Source organism: Oncorhynchus kisutch, linkage group LG17 (genome assembly GCF_002021735.2).
Source record: "Oncorhynchus kisutch isolate 150728-3 linkage group LG17, Okis_V2, whole genome shotgun sequence".
Classification (NCBI taxonomy): Eukaryota; Metazoa; Chordata; class Actinopteri; order Salmoniformes; family Salmonidae; genus Oncorhynchus; species Oncorhynchus kisutch.
This window is the reverse complement of record NC_034190.2, coordinates 52,867,810-52,893,773: the sequence shown is the minus strand read 5'-3', so window position 1 is coordinate 52,893,773 and position 25,964 is coordinate 52,867,810. Positions and strand designations below refer to the sequence as shown.

Here is a 25,964-nt window from a genome sequence, read left to right as displayed (position 1 = left end):
TAACCATTTTCCAGAACTTCTTGGTTAGACCCACAGAGAGAGAACTGCTCCTTAAAGAAACTAACTGGCCTTTCGGATAGCCTGAGTGCGCTTATTTCTCATATGCCTGAACGAGAGCCAGTCAACCTGAGTATGCGTGTGCCGAGCCTTTCGCCAAATGCAATTTTTGAGGTGGAGTAACTGCAAGATCACGGTTGAACCAGGGGGTGTACCTGTTTTTAATTCTCTTTTTCTTTATGGGGGAGTGTTTGTTAACAATACCACTGAAAATATCAAAAAATAAGATCCAAGCGTCATCAGAGGGGATCAAGCTGATTCTATACCATTTTACAGAGGCCAGTTCATGAAGGAATGTCTGCTCATTCAATTTTTTTTGCAAGTTTCTATGACAAATCAGGACAGGTCGTTTCACTGAGCAGCCATTACAAACACAGACTGTAAAGCAGTGATCACTAAGGTCATTACAGAAAACACCAGACTGATTATTGATTATTTGTGAGGATAACATTGAGGAGAGTAGCCTTGTTTGTGTGTTTGGAGTCATACCTTGTGGGATTGGTAATAATCTGAGAAAGATTTAGGGAGTCAATTTCTTTAGGACTTGGTCAGGTGCTTTAAGCATGTTCCAGTTTAGGTCACCTAGCTGGACAAATTCAGACTTAGTGTAAGGAGCCAGGAGTAAGCTTAGGGCAGGTAGGGTTCAGGTCGGTGCAGATGGAGGACGATAGCACCTAGCAACAGTCAACAAAGAACGTTTAACGCTTAAAACCAGCAAATAAAATTGTTTGGGGACAGACCTGGTGGAGACAACCGAGCACTGAAGTTGATCGTTGGTAAACGATTGCCACTCCCCTACCTTTGGAATATCTGTCTTGCCGAAAAATGTTATAACCAGAAAGGTTAACATCAGTAGTCAAAACACTCTTCCTTAACCACATCTCAGTAATGACCAACACATCTGGATCCATTTTAGGTAATAAGCTTCTAGTGTTAACGTGTAGAAAACCCAGGCTTTTACGAGAGCAGAAATCAGTGAAGCAGATATCAGAGCACAATTTAGAATTGGGGCTAGCAAAAGTAGATGGGCCAGGGTGTACATGCACATTTCCAGATAACATCAGCAGTAATACAATCAAGGCACGGCAGAGGACATGGAGAGGTCTGCAGTGTTGATTAATGATAATTGAATGTGCATTAGATGGCAACAAGATCATATTGTACAGCAATTTCATCAGGTAACATGAATACAAAGCCGGCGAGAGGTGGTTAGAATAGGATGGGAGGCCAAAAGTCTGTGTAGCCAGTAGAGTCAGAGTCCCGAGTGTGGGACAAAACGGTCTGTCCCACGGTTGGGTAAACAAGAAATTTCATATAGGAAATAGCAAAATGCATGAAAAAAGACTAAATATATATAACGACTTGGGGCTAGCCATTGTAAGTTCAGAGTCACTCACCCCAACAGTGTGTGTGTGCTGGAGGCGAGCCAAAGCTTGGGAGAGAGGTGGGAGTGTGGTGGGGGTACCTGCACCAGACAGGGGGAGACAGGCCAGGGCAGATGGGAAACAGATTGCCAGGTGGAGTCCAAGCAGCAGTGCAGTAGGCAACGGGAGTAGATATCACACCCACGGATGTAGATTTCTTGTAGAAAATGCCAGTGGATGGTCTCTGAACAGCGGGAGGGGGCTTCAAATGCCTCTGGGTTTTGGTTGGGTAGGCTGTGAGAGACTCCTGCCACTTGCTGGGCTCAAAGGCTTTGACACCTCTCACTTCAACCCTCAGTGCTAATTGAAGTTGTATTTGGTCTGTCCTAGCAAGCTTGGTAGCCCTAACTTAGCATTCAGTCCCCATAAACTAAAATATATCATTGTAATGTACTTTATTTTTTATTACCTCTGATGCAGATTATGAATTCATTAGTGTTAACTGCACCTCAGATTGCAGCCCAAGTAAAGGCTTCACAGAGTTCAAGTAACAGACACATCTCAACATCAACTGTTCAGAGGAGACTGCGTGAATCAGGCCTTCATGGTCGAATTGCTGCAAAGAAACCACTACCAAAGGACACCAATAATCACCAATCTTTATGAGACACAGATTAGGTGAACAGATGATCTCCGTATGTGTGGTTCCCACCGTGAAGCATGAAGGAGGAGGTGTGGTGGTGCTTTGCTGGTGACACGGTCTGTGATTTATTTAGAATTCAAGGCACACTTAACCAGCATGGCTACCACAGCATTTTGCAGCGATATGCCATCCCATCTGGTTTGCGGTTAGTGGGACTATCATTTGTTTTTCGACAGGACAATGACCCAACACACCTTCAGGCTGTGTATGGCTATTTGACCAAGAAGGAGAGTGATGGAGTGCTGCATCAGATGACCTGGCCTCCACAATTACCCGACCTCAACCCAATTGAGATGGTCTGGGATGAGTTGGACCGGAGAGTGAAGAAAAAGCAGCCAACAAGTGCTCAGCATATGTGGGAACTCCATCAAGACAGTTGGAAAATCATTCCTCATGAAGCTGGTTGAGAGAATGCCAAGAGTGTGCAAGCTGTCATCAAGGCAAAGGGTGGCTACTTTGAAGAATCTAAAATGTATAATATATTTGGATTTGTTTAACACTTTTTTTGGTTACTGCATGATTCCATATGTGTTATTTCATAGTTTTGATCTATTATTCTACAGTGTAGAAAATAGTACAAATAAAGGAAAACCCTTGAATAAGTAGGTGTCCAAACGTTTGACTCGTACTGTATATTCACGTGTCACCAAAGGTCTACAGTAGTCTCAACAGCACACTGTATAGTGGTACCATGGTGTAGGATCAGATAATTAATCTAGTACTGAAAGCATAAGATATAGCTAGCTAGCACTGCAGTGCATAAAATGTGGTGTAGTTGAAAGACAATAGTTGAACAGTTTTGAACCAATAGATTTCTATAAAAATTAAGGAGAAGCGAGAGAGAGAGAGGGGGAGAGAGCTAGCTATATGTTATATTTATTTTATTTAGCTACCGAATAAAATTAGCTAGTTTAGCCTACACAAACACTCGGTTCAAACAGAGGGGGATGCAATGTTAGCTAGCTGGCTATGGCTATCCAACACTGAAACTCTTCCAAGTCAAGGTAATATTTTGGTTTTATTAATTTATTGCCATCAGGGCCCGCCAGTTGAACTGCTAAACTGCTTGCTGTCTAGCTAATAGAATTATGTTGACTATGACGTTAGCTAATATGGTGACAACGATGTAGGCTGTGTGTAGTGGTTAGCGGTAATGATATGAAGATTTGGCTTGGAAAGGTTTTTTTCTTGGTCACAGACATCGGATGTGTTGTACACTGAAGTCTACAAGCAAAGGGAACAGGTGAGAGGAAGAGAGCGCGTAGATGTGAGAAGGAATTATCCAATGACCAAAGGGCTCATGCTGTTTGTATGTGGCTGCTATGAAAGAGAACTGTGTTTGCGTGTGATTCATTCCGCCGATTCTGTTGGAAACGTTTCTTGAACGAAACAGGGATAAACATATCTGAATTTGTCCAGTAGAAACTCTCGTTTGCAACTGTTGGACTATTACACCCTAGATCAGCTAGATGCAGGCAAGAGTGTGCAAGGTGGTAGGTATTGAATATGTCACTGTCTGTCACCTTGATTACTCAAATTTGTCTCAACCTGTGCACCTATGTTGCAAGCTTTCATTCATAGGCTAGGTTGTAGCAACCTCATGGTGGGTATAGGGAAATGTTGAGTATCATGTAGTAGCCTAAACCTGTCGATGTTACATTGAGCTGGATGGATGGAATATGAATGACGGTTATCCAATATGCAGTAATGGAAATAAGACCATGCTCATAATATGCATTACTCTCCCTCATCTTAAACTGCACCGACTGGCACTGACAGATGTTCAATTTTCCATAAAACACAAACTATTTTAAAGGTGACCGTTATAGGTTACCAAGTCACATCTCTGTAATAAGTGTCCCCTGAATGATAAAGAATGAAACATGGTTTAGGCTTACAGGTGTTTGATGACTGAGTTACTGGTAAATAACCCAGTCCAATTTACATACTGTAACAACATAACAATCCTGTTGCCATGGCACGTCTCCATGGTGTGGTCAGTTGCCATGGTCTGAGTGTGTGCTGTTCGGCCCAGGAGGGAGGGTATTCTTAATGAGCTCCCCTCCGCCTTTCACGGTACCCAGGTGACGAGCCCTGTGCGCACGCACCTTCATTAACAATTAAACACACACACACACACGCACACACACACGCACACGCACACACACACACACACACACACACACACACACACACACACACACACACACACACACACACACACACACACACACACACACACAGGAGAGAGGAGAGAGAGACCATAGACACAGTGAAAACAATCTGCTCGGCATGCCATAGAAACGGCAAAGCAGGGTAACACTATCCTGGTCAATTGTTTATCTACCTATCAGCACCCATGGACTTATCTTCACTTCACAGAAGTTACGTTAAAGTAGCAGTCTTTTGTTGAAACACCCGCTTCTTGGTTAAAAGCTGAGGGATTGGGCTGGAGAAATGTAACCACTCTCAAATTCATATTCATATAAAAATGATAGATTCAAGCATGTTTTGAGGCTTTACATTGTTTGTTTATGTTTACGATGTTTACAAACAACGGAGTTAAAACAAGCTAATATTTTGTGTTCTGATGGGGTTTGACACTTTAAGCTCATGAGGCATTTATCAAAAACTACAGTTGAAGTCGGAAGTTTACATACACCTTAGCCAAATACATTTAAACTCCGTTTTTCACAATTCCTGACATTTAATCCAGGTAAGAATTCCCTGTCTTAGGTCAAATAGGATCACCACTTTATTTTAAGAATGTGAAATGTTTGAAAAATAGAGACAATTATTTATTTCAGCTTTTATTTCTTTCATCACATTCCCAGTGGGTCAGAAGTTTACATACACTCAATTAGGATTAGGTAACATTGCCTTTAAATTGTTTAATTTGGGTCAAACGTTTCAGGTAGCCTTCCACAAGCTTCCCACAATAAGTTGGGTGAATTTTGGCCCATTCCTCCTGACAGATCTGGTGTAACGGAGTCAGTTTTATAGGCCTCCTTGCTCGCACACGCTTTTTAATTTCTGCCCACACATTTTCTATAGGATTGAGGTCAGGGCTTTGTGATGGCCACTCCAATACCTTGATTTTGTTGTCCTTAAGCCATTTTGCCACAACTTTGGAAGTATGCTTGGTGTCATTTTCTATTTGGAAGACTCATTTGCAACCAAACTTTGACTTCCTGACTGATGTCTTGAGATGTTGCTTCAGTATATCCACATAATTTCCTCCTCATGATGCCATCTATTTTGTGAAGTGCACCAGTCCCTCCTGCAGCAAAGCACCCCCACAACATGATGCTGCCACCCCCATTCTTCACGTTTGGGATGGTGTTCTTCGGCTTGCAAGCCTCCCCCTTTTTCCTCCAAACATAAAGATGGTCATTATGGCCAAACAGTTCTATTTTTGTTTCATCAGAGCAGAGGACATTTCTCCAAAAAAGTATGATTTTTGTCCCCATGTGCAGTTGCAAACCGTAGTCAGGCTTTTTTAATGGCGGTTTTGGAGCATCTTCCTTGCTGAGCGGCCTTTCAGGTTATGTTGACATATGTCGTTTTACTGTGGAAATAGATACTTTTGTACCTGTTTTCTCCAACATCTTCACAAGGTCCTTTGCTGTTGTTCTGCGTTCATCTCTAGGAGACAGAATGTGTCTCCTTCCTGGGCGGTATGACGGCTGAGTGGTCCCATGGTGTTTATACTTGCGTACTATTGTTTGTACAGATGAATGTGGTATCTTCAGGTGTTTGGAAATTGCTCCCAAGGATGAATCAGACTTGTGGAGGTCTCCAATTCTTTTTTCTGAGGTCTTGGCTTATTTCTTTTGATTTTCCCATGATGTCAAGCAAAGAGGCACTGAGTTTGAAGGTAGGCCTTGAAATATATCCACAGGTACACCTCCAATTGACTCAAATGATGTCAATTAGCCTATCAGAAGCTTCTAAAGCCATGACATAATTTTCTGGAATTTTCCAAGCTGTTTAAAGGCACAGTCAACGTAGTGTATGTAAACGTCTGACCCACTGGATATGTGATACAGTGAATTATGAGTGAAATAATCTGTCTGTAAACAATTGTTGGAAACATTACTTGTGTCATGCACAAAGTAGATGTCCTAACCAACTTGCCAAAACTATAGTTTGTTAACAATACATTTTAATCATTCCAACCTAAGTGTATGTAAACTTCCGACTTCAACTGTACATGCTATAAGAATCAATTGGTATACAGTACCAGTCAAAAGTTTGGACACACCTAGTCATTCAATGGTTTTTCTTTGTTTTGTCTGTTTTCCACATTGTAGAACAATTGTGAAGACATCAAAACGATGAAATAACACATATGGAATCATGTAGTAACCAAGAAAGTGTTAAACAAATCAACATTCAATTTATTTTCGATTCTTCAAAGTAGCCACCCTTTGACTTGATGACAGCTTTGCACACTCTTGACATTCTTTCAACTAGCTTAACCTGAAATGGTTTTCCAGCAGTCTTGAAGGAGTTCCCACATATGTTGAGCACTTGTTGGCTGCTTTTTCCTTCACTCTGCGATCCAACTCATCCCAAACCATCTCAATGGGTTGAGGTTGGGTGATTGTGGCCAGGTCATCTGATGCAGCACTCCATCCCTCTCCTTCGCGGTCAAATAGCCCTTACACAGCCTGAAAGTGTGTTGGGTCATTGTCCTGTTGAAAAACAAATGATAGTCCCTCTAAGCGCAAACCATATGGGATGGTGTATTGCTGCAGAATGCTGTGGTAGCCATGCTGGTTAAGTGTGCCTTGAATTTTAAATAAATCACAGACCGTGTCACCAGCAAAGCACCCCCAAACATCACACCTCCTCCTCCAAGCTTCACGGTGGGATCCACAAATGCGGAGATCATCCAATCACCTACTCCTCATCTCACAAAGACACATCTCACGAAGACGCTGCAAATCACAAATTTGTACCCATCAGACCAAAGGACAGATTTCCAATGGTCTAATATCCATTGCTTGTGTGTTTAGCCCAAGCCAGTCTCTTCTTCTTATTGATGTCCTGTAGTAGTGGCTTCTTTGCAGCAATTTGACCATAAAGTTCTGATTCACGCAGTCTCCTCTGAACAGTTGATGTTGAGATGTGTCTGTTACTTGAACTCTGAAGCATTTATTTCTACTGCATACTGAGGTGCAGTTAACACTTCACGTATTCTCTGCAGCAGAGGTAACTCTGGGTCTTCCTTTCCTGTGGTGGTCCTCATGAGATCCAGTTTCATCATAGCGCTTGAATGTTTTTGTGATTGCACTTGAAGAAACTTTCAAAGTTCTTGAAATGTTTCTGATTGACTGACCTTCATGTCTTAAAGTAATGATGCACTGTCATTTTGCTTTGCTTATTTGAGCTATTCTTGCCATAATATGGACTTGGTCTTTTACCAAATAGGGCTATCTTCTGTATACCACCCCTACCCACCCCTACACAACTGATTGGCTCAAACGCATTAAGAAGGAAAGAAATTCCACAAATTAACTTTTAAAAAGGCACACCTGTTAATTTAAATGCATTCCAGGTGACTACCTCATGAAGCTGGTTGAGAGAATGCCAAGTGTGCAAAGCTGTCATCAAGGCAAAGGGTGGCTACTTTGAATAATCTCAAATATAACATATGTTTTGATTTGTTTAACACTTTCTTGGTTACTACATGATTCCATATGTGTTATTTCATAGTTGTGATGTCTTCACTATTATTCTACAATGTAGAAAATAGTCAAAATAAAGAAAAACACTTAAAAGAGTTGGTGTGTCCAAACTTCTGACTCGTAGCCTCCCGGGTAGCGCAGTGGTTAAGGGTGCTGTACTGCAGCACCAGCTGTGCCACCAGAGACTCTGAGTTCGCGCCCAGGCTCTGTCGTAACCGGCCGCGACCGGGAGGTCTGTGGGGCGACGCACAATTGGCCCAGCGTCGTCCGGGATAGGGAGGGTTTGGCCAGTAGGGATGTCCTTGTCTCATCGTGACTCCTGTGGCGGACCAGGTGCAGTGCACACTAACCAAGGTTGCCAGGTGCACGGAGTTTCCTCTGACACATTGGTGCGGCTGGCTTCCGGGTTGAATGCGTGCTGTGTTAAGAAGCAGTGCAGTGTGGTTGGGTTGTGACTTTCAACCTTTGTCTCTCCCGAGCTCGTACGGGACTTGTAGCGATGAGACCAGATAGTAGCTACTAAACAATTGGATACCATAAAAAAGGGGTAAAAAAAAACTTTTGACTCGTACTGTATATCATTCATTTATCCAAAAAAGTCCAAACATGTATGTAGCAACTGCAGTTTCCCACTCTAAGTACAATCAAATAAAACTTTGTGCTTTGCAGGTGCTATGTAGTTTTTTTTCTTCTACAGTACAGGTTTTCGCAGTGTAGGTTGGCTTGAATTCAACCCCCCTCCACCCATTCAGTATTTTTGTTTTGTGACAGGTGATGTTTTTGTACATTGGCCACTTAGACTCAGACTTATGTATCACGACTGACGGTTTTTATAGGATCTGCTCGCTCTACAGTTATAACAGTAGCAAAGATAGTGTTTGTCTGGCCTTTCATAGCTAATCATGAAAATTAATAAATGGAGCCAGCAGGAATTCTTCTAATCCATAAACCCTGGGAGATTTGAGTGTGGGCAGCCGAGAGGGTTGTACCCGCCCTGCCTCAGCCCTTTACTGCTCTGTACTTTGCATAAGAGCTCAACCGGGCGTTGTGCCGCGCTGTGGTTGGTTGGTCGGCGGCCTGAAGCGCTGATGTCACGGGTCGCTGTAGGTGTGCCTTATTGATGAGGGCCTGTGGGTAAAGTGAGAGGGCCAGGTAGAGTGACACAGTAGAGCGCAGGGGGACGAGGAGATCTGGAAATGTGGTGACTGCTGCTCTCAGTGCACCTCTTAGCTTCTGGGTCGGATCTGTCAAGACCAAGAGTACTACTGAGGGGAAAGAACTTAAACTACGGTAAGCCTAGAAGTGACCACAGCTTTTTATGTGAGTGACTTGGCTGTCGTTAAGGGGAACTGTTGCATTTGAAGTGTTAATGCGAGCAATCTCTTGGTTTATACCGACTTGCGCGGGTATTAGGGGTTGCTTTGTTAGGGAGGGAGGATGTGTTCTTTGTATGAATGGTTGTGTTGTATGGCATCTTTGCATATGGGGAACATACAGTACTAGTGTTCCCCCAGGGCCACTGCTGGTAAATCGTTTGCCGCTACTCCTATCATTTTCAGGATGGTAAAACGTTTTCAATGGAAAGAAATCACAAGCGAAACACTGATTACTCTGCATAGGTTCTGAGGGGAAAAGGAAGCTAACAAGCCAGACATATGACTTTGCAAAAACATGTCACTTTATCCAATCAAGTTAGAGGTTGTTTTAAGGACCAGTCTTATGTTGCACAATGTCTCTTTTTTTTCATTAGTGAAGGCTTTTTCCTGCAATGATCCCCTCACTGAATGATCCCCTCACTGAATGATCCCCTCACTGATCCCCCTCACTGAAACATATGTATGATGTACTTGCTCATATCTTTCATATGAGCTACTGAATTATTGACAAAGTATGAACGGACACTTGAACGCTCATTGCTTCTCCATTTTAGTAGTCGTCCATGCAAATGAGATGTATGTTTCTGATGTTAGTAGTGGTCCATGCAAATGAGATGTATGTTTCTGATGTTAGTAGTGGTCCATGCAAATGAGATGTATGTTTCTGATGTTAGTAGTGGTCCATGCAAATGAGATGTATGTTTCTGATGTTAGTAGTGGTCCATGCAAATGAGATGTATGTTTCTGATGTTAGTAGTGGTCCATGCAAATGAGATGTATGCCACAGCGCGGCCACATTGACCCGTTCTATAGTATAGTAAGAAGAAAATACAGAAACCCGCTAAATGAACACAGATCGCGCCGTCTATCCAGCAGCCAGACATCAGTGTGATGGGAGGTGTTGGGGTTAAGGGTGGTTACGGTGGAGTAGGGGTGGTGGTCTTGAGACTTTGTACACGGGTCTGCTACCTATTATGATGTCCCTCAATCCCTCAGAGGATGACCATTAAACCACCTGTGGATTTCCCTACTCACATTACACACACGTACACACTTCGCTAAGTGCTGCTCTGGGACCTTGTCTCTGACAGCAGATGTAAGTCAACAATGTAAATGCACCCATAAAGCCACATAGGACAAGAAAATATAAAATAAACAACAGGACAATATAAAGGGAAAAGAGGGACGTCACAGCCTTTGGGGATCACTGCCAATTATTTCTGCCTGTGTGTACATTGTCTAGGATTTTAGACATCTGTTGGATGTCTCTAGGTTGTCTCTAGGAGGTACCTCTCGAAAACGAAATGAATGTGATTTAAAATGTAAATGTCGACATTTGCCAGTTGTGATGCTTTTGTTTTTGTGCGATTTGACAGGCAAAATGAGTGTCTGAAATGAGGACGTTGACCCGATAGCTTCGAATGTAATCAACCGCATTCTCACTTTATTCACATACTATGAATATAGTATAATCATGTATCTGATTGATTCGTTATACTCTGTGGACTATAAACAATGTACTTGTCTGATAAGTACAGAGCCCAAAATAAGAAATCGTTTCCCCCTCGTTCTACTGCTTGGTTGCTGGGTGGTATTTCGTAGAGTACAACTATTTCATGTGTTTTTGTGAGCAGGACTTCTTTAAAAAAGCACACACTCGGGCTGTTCTATCTCACAGAGTAAGCCTGGCCATACTTAACTGAGGTGAGGAGATAGAAAGGAAAGAAAAGGCCCACACATCCCAGCTTTTCTTAGTCAAGCAATGCTTTCAATGCAAATATTCGTAATGCAATACTTTGCATTAGGTAAATACACCCCCCCCCCCCCCCCCCCCAAAAAAAGACATAGGTGGAAAAGCACTTCATTGGTGTTTAGTACACAAGATTAAAACATATTGAAGAAGAGGTTTGGGATCAACTCATATTTACTGACTGAATTGAAATAAAATCCCACTGGGTACAGACGTCAGTTCAATTTCTGTTTTTGATTTTCATTTGGTTGATTTATCAACTAACCGTGAAATCAACAACAAATGTCACCATGTCATATGATTTTGGTTAAAGGTTGGGTGAAAAAAAGACTAAATGCCTTTAGGTTGATGACTTTTTGCAAATCCATTCAGTTTTCCATGTTGATTCAATGTTGTCACGTTGTTGTTTTTTTTGAAGTTGAAATGACGTGGAAACAAAGTTGATTCAACCAGTTTTTGCCCACTGGGTTTGTCCCCAACCTTGGACTACAGCCGTATCTTCAATGGTCCTAGCTATCTTTGAAACATGGGTCTATTGTGTCAGGTGTCCAATGAACTTTCTCCTCAACAAGTGGCCTAGAGAGCTCGGAATGGGAAAGTGAGAAACCCGGAGATGAAGAAGCCATCCCACTGGGCACACCATGTCATTTCAACAGTGAAATTTGGGTAATATTTGGTTGATGTTGATCAGTGAGATTTCAACCTTTATTTACCCACTCAAAAAGACAGCTATAAGTTTGTTGAATTCCCAATGTGTGATAAGTATGCTTTCAACCATTTAAAAGAACAGCCAAATTCCAATAGAAAACTGTATTTTTGGTTTAGTTTTCATCTAAATGTGTTATCTGCGCTTTCAACTAGGGCCGGGACGTTACCAGTATCGTGATACTCGTTAGTATCGTGGTAAGGCAACAAAACAAGAAGTGGATTTAAGTTCTTTAGGAATACAGCCCTAATGTTGAAAACAAACATCATTATGTTGTCATTCAGAGTCACATGTATTTATCTTCCAAGCTATAGCACACCCTATTTTACATACTGCATGTATTTAAAGGACCAAAGAGTTTGGTCTGCTTTGTGTTTTCATTTTTGCCATGTAAAAAATATGTAGATACTGGTATTGTCTTGGCCCTACTTTCAACCATTTAAAAGCACAACGAAGGTCAAATGGGAATACAATGTCAGATATTTTGTATCTAATAGCACAACCAAATGACCTGGATGCCAGTTGAGATTACACTAAACGTACATGGTGCAAGTGATCAATGCTTGTTCAAGATTCAGCACAGATTACAGCAATTGTGAAGATCTCCAAGGACCTGCGACCTTTGCGTGCTATCGTGAACATGCATGCTTTCTATGATTACATAAGAAGACATTTAGAGGTACAGTAGGCTTACCTCAGTGGCCATGGATGTGTTACTCATTTTAAGGTTGAACAAATACAGTTACATTAGTTTGCAAGATAGCCTTAACGTTAGGATACTGTATTAGAAAAAGATGATTGAATTGTTTGGTTGACAACACATCATAGTTTCATCTGAGCCGTGGCTCAATCAAATCAAACTTTAAATGCACTTTAAATAATTTTGATTTATTCCTATTCTTTAACTTGCATTTTTGGTTTAGTTGGAGACATGAATCCAACATATAATTTGTTAACTTGTCGATAGGCTATTTACTGTATTACAAAATTGATATTGAATTGTGTGTGGTTGTCAACAAATTCCAGTTTGTCTACAAGTTAATAATGAATATGTTGGATTTATGTCTCTATCTCAACCATGAATCAAAGTTGAAGAGTTGGACTATCTCAACTAAAAATGCAAGTTTAAGAATAGGAGTTCATCTAACCTAACTTTAAATACATTTAATTTAACTTAAGTTTGATTTGATTTAGTCGTTTTCTTTAAGTTAGATTTTTGGTTGAGATAGACGTGGATCCATCATCAATACGATGATTAACTTGGAAGTTACATTTCAAATCGACAAAAGCTTGAATTCCTAGGCCTATATGTATTGTAGCTGTGCATTATCATGCTGAAACCTGAGGTGATGGCGGCAAATTAATGGCACGACAATGGGCCTCAGGATCTCGCCACGGTAGCTGTGTGCATTCAAATGGCCATCGATAAAATGCAATTTTGTTTGTTATCCGTAGCTTATTCCTGCCCATTCCATAACTCTATCACCACCAGGGGGCACTCTGTTCACAACATTGACATCAGCAAACCGCTCGCCCACACGACGCAATAAAAGGCCACTCTAAAATGGGCAGTTTTGTCACACAGCACAATGCCACAGATGTCTCCAGTTTTGAGGGAGCGTTCATGTAGCATACTGACTCCAGAGCTGTTGCCAGAGAATTGAATGTTAATTTCTCTACCAAAAGCCACCTCCAGCATCGTTTTAGAGAATTTGACAGTACGTCTAACCGGCCTCACAACCGCAGACCACATGCAACCATGCAAGCCCAGGACCTCCATATCTGGCTTCTTCACCTGTGGGATCGTCTGAAACCAGCCACCCGGACAGCTGATGAAACTGTGGGTTTGCACAACCAAATAATTTATGTACAAACATTCAGAAACCAGCTCAGGAAGACTCATCTGCATGCTCGTCGTCCTCACCAGAGTCTAGACCTGACTGCAGTTCAGCATCGTAACCGACTTCAGTAGGCAAATGCTCACCTTCGATGGCCACTGGCACGCTGGAGAAGTGAGCTCTTCATGGATAAATCCCGGTTTCAACTGAACCGGGCAGCAGACATAGGACCAACACTTTACATGTTGCATTTATATTTTTGTTCAGTATGTTATATATTTACTCACTGCTCATTGGCCCCTTTCTTGTTTCTACCCAGCAACTGACTCCAGGAGATCACCACGATAGGCTGCGTCGGGTGGACTCCAACAGAAAGTCTCGAAACTTCAACAAGCAGCCCAGCACCGGGGACTACTACAAAGCCCTGGGTAGCGACACGGTCGACAACCGTGGGACCAGAGCCATGGCACCTAACGAGGAGGTAAGCAGGACCAGACAACAGGGGTTGTTCTCCAACTCCATTCCTGGAGAGCAAACTGGATGTGCAAGCTTGTGTTCCAGCCCAGCACTATATACCTGATTCAACTTATCATGGTCCAGTTGATTGCCTGCAACTGGTGTGATAGTACTGGGCTGGAACACAAGCCTGCTCACTCAGTATCTCACCCAGTATCTCTCCGTATATGCACTGTAGAAGAGGGAGACGTTTGTTTGGGGGGATTTGACAAACACAAGATCAGTTCTGTAATAGTCAAGTCAGCCGCACAGCGTTTTCAAGCTGTTGATAATCAAAATGATCAGGATTGGCTCCTGTAGCGGTCGGTCAGACCAGTGCATCCCCCAGTGACTGCCCTCTAATCTAGCAGAACTCTGTTCCTCCCAGGCCCCAATCCTCACCTCAACCCAGGTCTTGCTGCCTCACCTGACAAGCCAGCATAGTGCAGCACAATTCTGTTGCGGGACAGAGAAAGAAACTGCTGTCCTAAAGGGCCACAGACGGCAGTGTGTCTCTGTGTTACATAACATAACATCTGATACCAACCGATACCAAAGGATACCGCCTGATCTCCGCCCTGTTGTGAAAACTCACTTGCAAAACACAGGCACAAACAAACCGATTACTGTTCCATTATCCTCAAAGTGAAGCTAACCAGGACTGCACTGTACTACCAGGGAAATTACATCTGAATGAAAACTTGGCTTTATAATAAATCTGTGCTTAACCTTTCAAAGGTTGTGCTAAGGTATGCGATTTGGCTTCTCTTTGCTTCTTAATGTTGCTGCTGCTGTAACATTTCTGCCACCCACTATGTGTTGTCTGTTTTCTGCTAGTCCACCACCACCCCAACTGTTTGGTTCTTCTTTTTGTTCCCATTAGGGGGATTGGTATATCTCGCTCACTGCCTGTAGTTGATTAATAATGATAATAATTGACGCATTGCTCTGGCAGTAAGCTCCCCTGAACGAGCAGAGCCTAATGCCAAAACCACATGTATTGCAATCTATTTTCAAATAAATGGTTTAACGAATATGTGGGTTTCCTGTCTGAACAAAAAAATAGTCTATATAAACTAAAATGGTGTTTTAGATGTTGTGTGCTTAAAAAAACGTGCAGATACATATTTCCACAGACACGCATCATGAGGTCCTGCACGCACAGTCAACGGCCCCATAATGTCATAGGTATCGACAGTTTGGTGTCGAAGGCTACTATTGGGTGTAATCTACATTGAGCCAATTCGGACCTTGTGAGTCGTCTACATGTAAAATTGGTGTGCACTCGGTGCACAAATTATGTTCAGAGGTGCTAAGTACTCTCGGCCAGCAAACACTATTCTGAGCCCTTAGTATCACTCAGTGGTGTAAAATGACTTTAAAGTAGTACTTAAGTAATTTTTGGAGATAACTTTAGTATTTATATTTTTGACAACTTTTACTTTTACTTCACTACATTCGTATAGAAAATAATGTCATTTTTACTCTACATACAATTTCCTTGACACCCTAAAGTTGTCATTCAATTTTGAATGCTTAGCAGGACAGGAAAATGGTCCAATTCAAGCACTTATCTAGAGAACATCCTACTGCCTCTGTTCTGGCAGACTCACTAAACACACATCCTTTGTTTGTAAATGATGTTGGAGTGTGCCACTGACTATCTGTACATTAAAATAACAAGACAATTGTGCCGTCTGGTTTGCTTAATATAAGGAATTTGATTTTTTTTTTATACCTAAGTATATTTTAGCAATTACATTTACTTTTGATACTCCTCAGTATTTTTTAAACCAAATCATTTAAAACTTTTACTCAAGTAGTATTTTACTGGGGGACTTTTACTTGAGTCATTTTCTATTAAGGTATCTTTACTTTTACTCAAGTATGACAATTGGGTACTTTTTCCACCACTGGTGTCCCTGTCCCAGAAAGACCCTAGATTATGCCATATTCACTGCATTATTATGGGCGCGCATTATTATTCCCACGGGGTGTTATAGACAGCAAGTGTCTAATTGGGCCGTCATTATAGAGTCAACTACTGTACATCTGTCACAGTATCATTCTCCCTCTCCTCCCACATACAATAATGTTATGGGCCGAGCCAAGCACTGCTAGACTGTCTATTGGCATGTCTTTCTGTGCAGTCAGGGGTGATACGGTTCATTGGCTCCTACCATTATTACACCTTCCTTTCCAGCTGTCAAGGAATGAGATGATAGAAAGATCACCATGGGGGCTTTTTTTTTTTTGACGGTGCAAAAATTGGGAGATGTTTACCAAAAATAATGAATAATTAGCTCCATTTCTTCTTTTCCGATGTCCATGGCAAAGGGAGCGATTTTATGGATGGGTTATAAGCTAACAGTAGTGCGTGTGCGATTCAATGACAAAAATTGCTTTTGACTAAGTGTCCGAGTATTTATAAAATTATCTTTTTGTAACATCTCTACATTTTAGTTCTGTCAAAATGAGACCCTTCATATTTAAGATGGACAGGTATCTGTTATGTTTTGACTGGTGGAATACGAACTAACCATTTTCTATTTTATTTTTTATGATCCAATCAGGGTTCTGTGCTATTGGAGGAGCCAGCCGACAGCCCCGCCCCCAGCCCGGAGAACGGCACCACGGAGGAGTTGTCCCTCCCTCCTCCTCTTCCTCCTCTCCCGCCTCCCCTCCCCATCAGCAACCCCACCCCGGCACCCCCTCCTCCCCCACCACTGCCCTCGGAAATGCCCACCTACCAGTACAGCCCATCCTCAAACACCAACCAGCGACGCCCCTCCTCCTCTTCAGGAAGTGAGTGCCCACTGCCGCTACCTGTAGCTTTCGCGCTTTGTCTTTACTTTGCTTTCCCCGCTTTCCCTTTCTCTCTGTTTTCACTCCCCTTTCTTTCTGACATTGTGCTGCAGTTCATTCTGAATAAAAAAAAATGTCATGTTATATTTGCTACTGTATTTTAAATGGTTCATTATGTCTTTTTTTGCCTGGCCATTGCATTTCACAGATGGCAAAACCTGTGCGAAGTGTCAATAGACTCCTCCGCTCCCCCTGATAGTGCAGTTATTCCTGGAAAGCTGAGTTGGGGCAGGCGCAAAAACAATGTTATCTCACTCTGTAGAGACAGAGAGATGAGTCTGGCCTTACCGTCCCAGATAACTGATTACAAATGTATGCCCTTGCTCAGGGCTACCGTTACCTTGAGAACCGGTTTAGTGTTCAGCCACTTCCTTAATTGCCCCCATCTCTCTCTGCCTTGACTGACTGACACTACCTGACATGGTTGCTCTTTGCCACGGTTGCTCGTCGCCCCTGTCTGTTCCCTCTGTTCTAGTTACAAAGATGCTGGTTATTTTCTATGCTTCGTGGGGAATTAGAATTTGGGGAAATGTTCAATTGAGTAGTTATGCTCTACCCCAAAGCTTGCTTCATCAGGTAGATGTCAAAGAACGTTTTGACCACAGAATGCAGATGTTGCTTGTTTAGGACTGTCCTCAGGTAAGAGGCCGGCAAATTGTTCCATTCCAGAGCTTTGGGGATCGATGTCAGCCTCGAAAGTTTTTATCTCTATGGTTTTGACTTTCTCATATATGATTTGTCCTCTTGAACGTGAAACTCATCTGTCTTCTACTAATGAGCTCTCTTATTCCTCCTCCTTCAATTGTGTTCATGGTCCCATCCCTCTCCTCCCCTCTGGAACACCTGCTATCTGACTGCATGTGCCTGCCCCTTCTCGCTTCCCTCTTATCTCTCTCTCCACTGCCGCCTCTCCAAGGCGGGGCGTTTCTGTCCCCCTCTCCTCAGTCAGAAGGCGGCCCACTCAAGGTGATGAAGAGTAAGTACTGGGAGCTCCAATTCAATATGACTTTATTTATCCCCTCATGGGCAATTAAGGCGAGTCTCAAATCAACATCCTCGTCCTCCCTCTGGACAGATGTCCTGTCTTTTAACAGTTCACACCGTTTCCTTCCTTCCCCTCCTTTCTTTTACATCCACCTGCCCTGACGCTTGTCTCACTGTCTGCCCGCTTGAGACTGTTTGTCATTGTCGACGCAGTCTCTTGGGCAGAAAACGACAAAACAAAAGGGGTCAGCGGCTGTATCCTGGTTAGTTGGCAGGTTATAAAGGGTTAATAAGAGTCACATCAAAGTAATAATAGGTGGGTAGATGTGGAACAAAGGGCTTATTTAAATGAGGTGTATGGACATACACAGTATAGAGCAGACATGATTCCCCTGTTCAATAACATGGCTAAGAAGCATCGAGCATACCCGTTCTACGGTACTTAGATATATGTATCTGAAACCTCCCGAAATAAGTAGCCCCAATAGGACCAGCAACACGTGTTTCCTCTTGATGAGAGAGGGTTAATGGTGGGGTTAAAGGGGGGTAAAGGGACTTCAGATGCTTCCATGGCCCTTAGATGTGGCCTGCAGCAGTATAACCATTAGAAATGAACCATAAACCTGGTGCCATTGCATTCCCATTGCTATGCTATTGCGGTCCCATTGCTGTGCTATTGCGGTTTGGGTTGGGTTCTGTTGTGTTCCCATTAGCATCACACACAAACACACTCACACTCTCTCTCACACACACCAGTCCACACCCGTCATCCTTGCCTCTAGAGAAAATATCACACCACACAAAACTGAGCTTTCTGCATTTGTAGACTCACTAAAGCTCAGCTTGTGCTCCGCAATGAAGAGTTGCCAGGACCAAAAAGACGAAGATAGCCCCATCGGCGGGTAATACCATCAGTTGTCAGGGGCCGCTATTTTATGGATATTTTTGTGTATGGTCTGTGTGGATTTATATCTACATATATATATGAAACATACATGGTTAATCTGTCAAATGAATGAGGTGAATGTGGCCTGTAGCTTTTTGTTTTAGAATAGATGATGGGCCGTAATGGTGCTTTGGAGCTGAAAGGGTCTGCTTCCTGATCTCGCTTTATGTCAATGGTCAGGCTGGCTGTGTGTGATCAGGCTTCTCATTGGACTAGGCTGCTCATTAGCTTGCCTGACTGAGATCTCTCCCTCCTTCTAATCTACCGGCAGTGCTAATGCGAGCAGGGGTGAGGAAGGGGTGGGGCTGGAGGAGGCAGGGTGAGGCAAACGGGGGAAGTGGGGTAAGGCTGGATCTTAAATCCAGGCCCAGTTTGGCAAGCCGCTCGCTGTCGGCGCCAATTACCACTGATTCCTTTGGATTTCTCCCCAACTACGACGGGTCCTTTATAGACAGCTGCTCTCTTTTCTCTGGGCCGGAGAGGGAGATGGGGAGAGTGCAGGAGGGAGAGGGGGGGAGGAGGGGGAGTAAGAAGGGGTGGGTGACTGCATGAAGCTTTGCCCCGGTTTCTCGGTCAGCCTGTTGCCGTTGCTTCGCAGCAAGTCGGGTTTTTGCCTCCCCGGCAGGCAGGAATTAATGAATGATCCATAGTGTACTGGATCGTCAAGTTGAGAGGAGTTTTATAACTTAAACTCAGGTGATGTATCTATCCTACTGTTTTATTTGTTTTGGGTGAGCTTTATGCCTTGTCTGTCATTGGGATGTTAAAGATATGACCTTAGGTGTCTTAGAAAAGGTATGATGAGTCTTGTTATTCAGTTGTGTTAATTCTATTATTGTATAGTTTAGTGTTGGACCTGTTGATTGAGTTGTAAGTCTGATTTGGTTTCAAGGTTTCAGGTAGCCCTTTTACCTTTAATTGTTAATGTTATTTGAATACGTTTGTGTTATCTACACTGAGTTAGTTGGTTTGCTCGTATTTGTCAGTAAAAAATATTGAGTTGCACCCCATTTTGCCATCAGAACAGCCTCAATTCGTCAGGGCATGAACCCTACAAGGTGTTGAAAGCGTTCCACAGGGATGCTGGCCATGTTGACTCCAATGCTTCCCACAGTTGCCAAGTTGGCTGGATGTCCTTTGGGTGGTGGAGCATTCTTAATACACACGGGAGACTGTTGTGTGTGAAAAACCCAGCAGCGTTGCAGTTCTTGACACACTCAAACCGGTGCGCCTGGCACCTACTAATATACCCTGTTTAAAGGCACTTAAATATTTTGTCTTGCCCATTCGCCCCCTGAATGGTACACGTACACAATCCATGTCTCAATTGTAAAAAAATATATATAAACTTGTTTAACTTGTCTCCTCGCTTTCATCTATACTGATTGAAGTGGATTTAACAAGTGACATCAATAATGGATCATAGCTTTCACCTGGATTCACTTGATCAGTCTGTCATGGAAAGAGGAGGTGTTCCTAAGGTTTTGAACACTCAGTGTATATACACAGTACACCCATTAGTCACTTAACTAAGTGCCTTTGCCATATTTTAAAAAACACTTTACTTGTTCAATATGACAGGCATTGCATAAATACATTTCTCAGGTAACTCAACCATTGTTCAATAACTGTTGTTGTGTTAATAGACAGTCACCATTGTCACTCGATGCATTCTTCAGACAAATCACCTGTTGGCATTACAGGATGTGTTCATTTCTTTACCAGATACAAAACCTCTGTTTCTCCAATGTCCTTTACACGAGTACAATGTCCAAACAAAGTGCTTTTGTTTTCTAGATTTAACAATTAATAGCAGACCCAATTTTTAGGGCACTATTCTGTCATAAAGAGATTGGGGCTCGTGGCAGCGAAACAGGATTTTTTTGTTTTACACAATGAGCTGTTACGGTCGCTGTGTTGGAGCATTCCTAATCTGTGCATTTGATTGTCTGTTTCGGTTTGGTCGCGTGAAATAATTTGCTGCAGCATTTTCTCAGTTGCAGCATATTGGCAGACTGTGTCAATCTATCTCTACATTAGCTCTAGAGTGGTGCAAAGTCTTGTTCTTTCCCTTGGAGTTGCACTTGCAGATTATTTGCAGATTTGCCTAAATATATCATCCGGTGCATGTGACCCTTCTGGCCAAAATAGTTTTTCGCTTAGTTTCCAAACCATATGATCATTGGAGATGTATTGAGTAGAACCCGAAAGCGGAGGCTCTATTATGGTCCTGCCACAAGGGGTGTCATTTTACTCCAAGTGGAGCCAAGCAGGCACTCAAAAAATGATACAATAAAAACAGCATCAAGGCTCCTCTGCACTCATCTCCTCTTTTGCGTTTCATACAAGCCATAGGTCAGTATTGTGTCTGCCACTGACCGATGGGCAGATGAAATATTCAACAGCCAGCTGTCTACCAGTGCCCAGTGTCAATCGCCACCAAGTCTCACTCTCTCGCTCTCCCATCTCTCTCTCCTCTTTCTCTTTCTCTCCTCTTCTCTCTCCCTCTCCCTGACCGATTGGCAGATGAAATATTCAACATCCAGGTGTCTGTCAGTGTCACTCGCCACTAGGGCTGTGGCAGCCACAAAATTTTGTCAGCTGGTGATTGTCAAGCAAATAATTGCCGGTCTCACGGTAATTGACACCGTTAATTAACATAAACACATTTAGCATCTCCTGGCTTCTACACATAGCCTACAAGCCACTGATGTAGACCTTTGGAACATATACATTTTTAAAAGTCTGATAAATTCAATAAATCCATTCTTTATTTTAGACAGGTCTAAAGAAACATGATATGAAGAAAATGTAGTCTTGTTTCAGAAGAACAAAATAGCATACTCTGAGTTGTCCTGATCTGGCAATGCCATATGGCTGTGGGCTACACTCATGTAGCAGACAAGATTTGCTTAGAACTACGTGGCATTATTTTGTAGTATTGTATAGTATGAAGAGTACAATTGAACAAAGCTGAATAAAATAGAAAGGATATTTTCTCCAAATGATTTGAGGGAGTGCGAACATGCGGCTATTCTGTGTTGAGCGGTTAAGAAACAGCTTTGTCTATATGCTTCATTTAGAGTTATTTATGTAACTTTAGTTGTAATGCAAAACAGTGTAAAAACTAAATGTATGTAAAAACAAAAATGATACATTCTAAGGCTGCAAAATGTGACTAATGATGATTTGAAAAAAGTTGCATGAAGGACATGAGCTCTGCTTTGTTTATTTTGTGTAGGCTGTACACATTTCATCAGTCTCTCATTCACAATTTGACAAGCATGTGATAATGCCTCAAATTTCCCAGGAGGAATCCCCTTTGTGTGGCTGTAATGCCCTCTAAAAGAATCCATGCCTTTTGCGACCAGTGGCCGTTTTGCCCTTGGGCTGACTATAATCATTTGCATTCCCTTCTCCATGCGTGCTGTGTGCTCACGCACATGGCTCTCCGTCACGTGATCGGTCTTTCTCACAGGCTACAGGTGAAGACGGACACATCGGGGACGTACTTATCCATTTCCGAGGCGCATATTGAAGATATTGGAAGAACTGTCCACATTTCCTTTTCGGCCAAGAAGTAGGCCTAATGAACGGCAAAAGTACTAACGTATGTCAATCCACTATCCCCCATAGTACAAAAGTTTACCTATTATTTCCTGTGTGTGAAATAAATATTCCAAACATAGTCTGGGACAGGTGTGGGATGTGATAGATCCCAAATTAATACAACCTCTAGCATCCCCCCAAAAATGTACCCAATATGGCTGGCGCAACAGATCAGAATGTTTAGCTTAAAATGTTGATCAACTATTGGGCTATTTCTTCGCATTATAAGCGCAGCAATGCGCACACGGCAGTAGGCTATAAACGCAGCAATGCACACACGGCAGTAGGCTATAAGCGCAGCAATGCGCACACGGCAGTAGGCTATAAGCGCAGCAATGCGCACACGGCAGTAGGCTATAAGCGCAGCAATGCGTACACGGCAGTAGGCTATAAGCTCGAATGTTCCATTAGCGGGAAAACGCCCTTATCAAAAAGTGACCGCAAATGCAATCATGCATGTAATGCTTTTATTATGAAGGTGCATTTCTATGGTGAAAATGATCCCCACAAACTTGAAACCCACGCGCTGCGTATGTATGCCAGTTAGGGTCTACACCCTTTGTAAAGCGGATTAATGTGCTTAATTTTAAGAAGTTATTTGGTCACTTTTAGTTGTGATACAAACCTTTTCAAAACATATAGGCCTATGGACTAGGCTACATGAGGTGTGGGTCTATGATTCTAAAAAGTCGCATAATAAAGGTATGCATTGTTTCTTGCTTTACGCTGGGCATCATTCACAAGTGATAATATACAATTGATGGGCTAATATTGTCACCTATCCCACTATTCTTGATTTAATCTTGTCTTTACATATAGTAAATAATATGTGTGAAATTAGTTTTGATTTAGAAGGGACCATTATCATGCACCTGTCTCGAAGCAGAGGCATGGGAAAAAAATCCATGTAATCCATGCACTTAAATTGCAAATGGAGGACGTTTTTCCCATGGTTATACTCCTATACTCCTGTTGTAAAGACAAGCAATGTGCTTAATATTAGGACAGTTAAGATATGAATATAATAGGCCTAGCCTATAGAAAATTGATGGGATCCTCCTCTTTTTAATAGAAGCCATCACTCTGTTTTCTCATGCAATTGCATAGCCTATAGAAATGTTGCGCAACATGAAGTGTTTGATTAGATTTTTGATTACAATTGCATTCATGTCAGAGTTATTAGAGGGACAATAGAGTGCTGAGTTCCAGGCAGTTAAGTTAGCAAGTATGGTAGGTTACTAAGGACCATTAGCAGCATTAGAGCTTGGCGGTCACGTGGAATTTGACTGCCTTCATGACTCGTGACTGCCGGTGTGGCGGTAATACGGTCACCGTTACAGCCCTACTCGCCACCAAGTCTCTCTCTCTCCCCTCTCTCCTAGCTCTCTCTCCTCAATCAATCAATCAGTCAAATGTATTTATAGAGCCGTATTTTACAAAAGCAGTTGTCACAAAGTGCTTATACAGAAACCGAGACTAAAACCCCAGAGAGCAAGCAATGCAGATGTAGAGAAACAGTGGCTAGGAAAAACTCCCTAGAAAGGCAGGAACCTAGGAAGAAACCTAGAGATGAACCAGCCTCTAAAGGGGGGCCAGTCCACTTCTGACTGTGCCGAGTTGAGATTATATGTAAGAGTACAAGGTCGGGTATAGCCCGCGATGATCTCCCACCGCATGAGCCCAAGGACAAGAAGGATGGAGATGTGCACGCAAGATAGTGATTCAGCCCCCGTAATAGGGTCGGAGGCAGAGAATCCTAGTGGAGATAGGGGAGCCGGCCAGGCAGAGACAGTAAGGGAGGTTCGTCACTCCAGTGCCTTGACGTTCGCCTTCACACCCCTGGGCCAGACTACACTCAATTATAGGATCTACTGAAGAGATGAGTCTTCAGTTAAACCTTAATGTTTGAGACCGAGTCTGCGTCTCTAACATGGACTGTCAGACCATTCCATGAAAATTGAGCTCTATAGGAGAAAGCCCAGCATCCAGCTGTTTGCTTAGAAATTCTAGGAACAATAAGGAGGACTGTGTCTTGTGACCATTGCCTACATGTAGGTACAGTGGGGCAAAAAAAGTATTTAGTCAGCAACCAATTGTGCAAGTTCTCCCACTTAAAAAGATGAGAGAGGCCTGTAATTTTCATCATAGCTACACTTCAACTATGACAGACAAAATGAGGGGGGAAAAATCCAGAAAATTACATTGTAGGATTTTTAATGAATTTATTTGCAAATTATGGTGGAAAATAAGTATTTGGTCAATAACAAAAGTTTATCTCAATACTTTGTTATATACCCTTTGTTGGCACTGACAGAGGTCAAACTTTTTCTGTAAGTCTTCACAAGGTTTTCACACACTGTTGCTGGTATTTTGGCCCATGGGCCAACAAGCAGATCTCCTCTAGATCAGTGATGTTTTGGGGCTGTTGCTGGGCAACATGGACTTTCAACTCCCTCCAAAGATTTTCTATGGGGTTGAGATCTGGAGACTGGCTAGGCCACTCCAGGACCTTGAAATGCTTCTTACGAAGCCACTCCTTCGTTGCCCGGGCGGTGTGTTTGGGATCATTGTCATGCTGAAAGACCCAGCCACGTTTCATCTTCAATGCACTTGCTGACGGAAGGAGGTTTTCACTCAAAATCTCAGGCCTGTCAACAGTACCTATAAAAAGGGATTGTGTAGGCTGCCTAGATTTCTCCCCCCTCTCTCTTTCCTCTCTCCCCTCACTCTTACTTCTCTCTTTCTTCCCACCTTGCTCTCTCTCCTCTCTCGTTTGCTCCCTCTCTCGTTTGCTCCCCTCTCTCTCTTCCTCTCTCTCTTGCTCTCTCTCTCCCCCTGCCTCACTTTTCCATTCATTTTTTTTGTCCTCCCCAGGCAACAAATCTTTCAACATGATGTCCCCCACCGGAGACAACTCTGAGCTGCTGGCCGAAATAAAAGCGGGGAAGAACCTGAAGCCCACTCCACACAGTAAAGGCTACACCACTGTCTTCTCCAACAGCGGCCCGCCGGGCAACGACGTAGGTGGCACAATATCTACAGGAAAGGGAAAGGGGGATACCTAGTCAACTGAAATGTGTCTTCCGCATTTAACCCAACTCCTCTGAATCAGAGAGGTGCGGGGGGGCTGCCTTAATCGACATCCACGTCATCGGCGCCTGGGGAACAGTGGATTAACTGCCTTGTTCGGGGGCAGAACGACAGATTTTTGCCTTGTCAGATGATATGTTCATTGTAGCAGACACTTTATCCACACTCAACAAAGACTAATGATTCACATATTCTGTATGGGTCAAATCCAAACTTCAATTTAAGTCAAATTTTCACTTGCTTAAGTGTTGTGTCAATGTGAGACTAAGTGAAAATTTGACTTAAGTAGAAGTTAGGATTCGCCCCAAGTACGTATTCAAGGGAAAATATGGTGCTGTTACAAACTCCAACATGCTCCAACGAACTGAGCCATCAGATTGGATAGTGTAGTATTAGCAAAGCAGTTTGACTCATTCTGGAAAATTAGGTTCAGTAATCTGTGTTGGAGGTAATATGGGATCGCTAGTCACTTAGTCCTTCTTTAAAAG

At 42.7% G+C, this 25,964-nt stretch overlaps 1 protein-coding gene across 2 annotated transcripts in view; it reads left to right on the top strand.

Annotated features, from left to right (window-relative positions):
- The window catches only part of espn (espin), a 95,430-nt gene that overhangs the window by 41,146 nt on the left and 28,320 nt on the right, over nucleotides 1-25,964 (top strand). For both annotated transcript variants that reach the window (XM_031794057.1, XM_031794056.1), the window contains exons 8-10: nucleotides 13,807-13,968; nucleotides 16,556-16,787; nucleotides 25,261-25,406. In XM_031794057.1, the coding sequence (XP_031649917.1) occupies nucleotides 13,807-13,968; nucleotides 16,556-16,787; nucleotides 25,261-25,406 (540 nt within the window). The remainder of the gene's footprint in view (nucleotides 1-13,806; nucleotides 13,969-16,555; nucleotides 16,788-25,260; nucleotides 25,407-25,964) is intronic.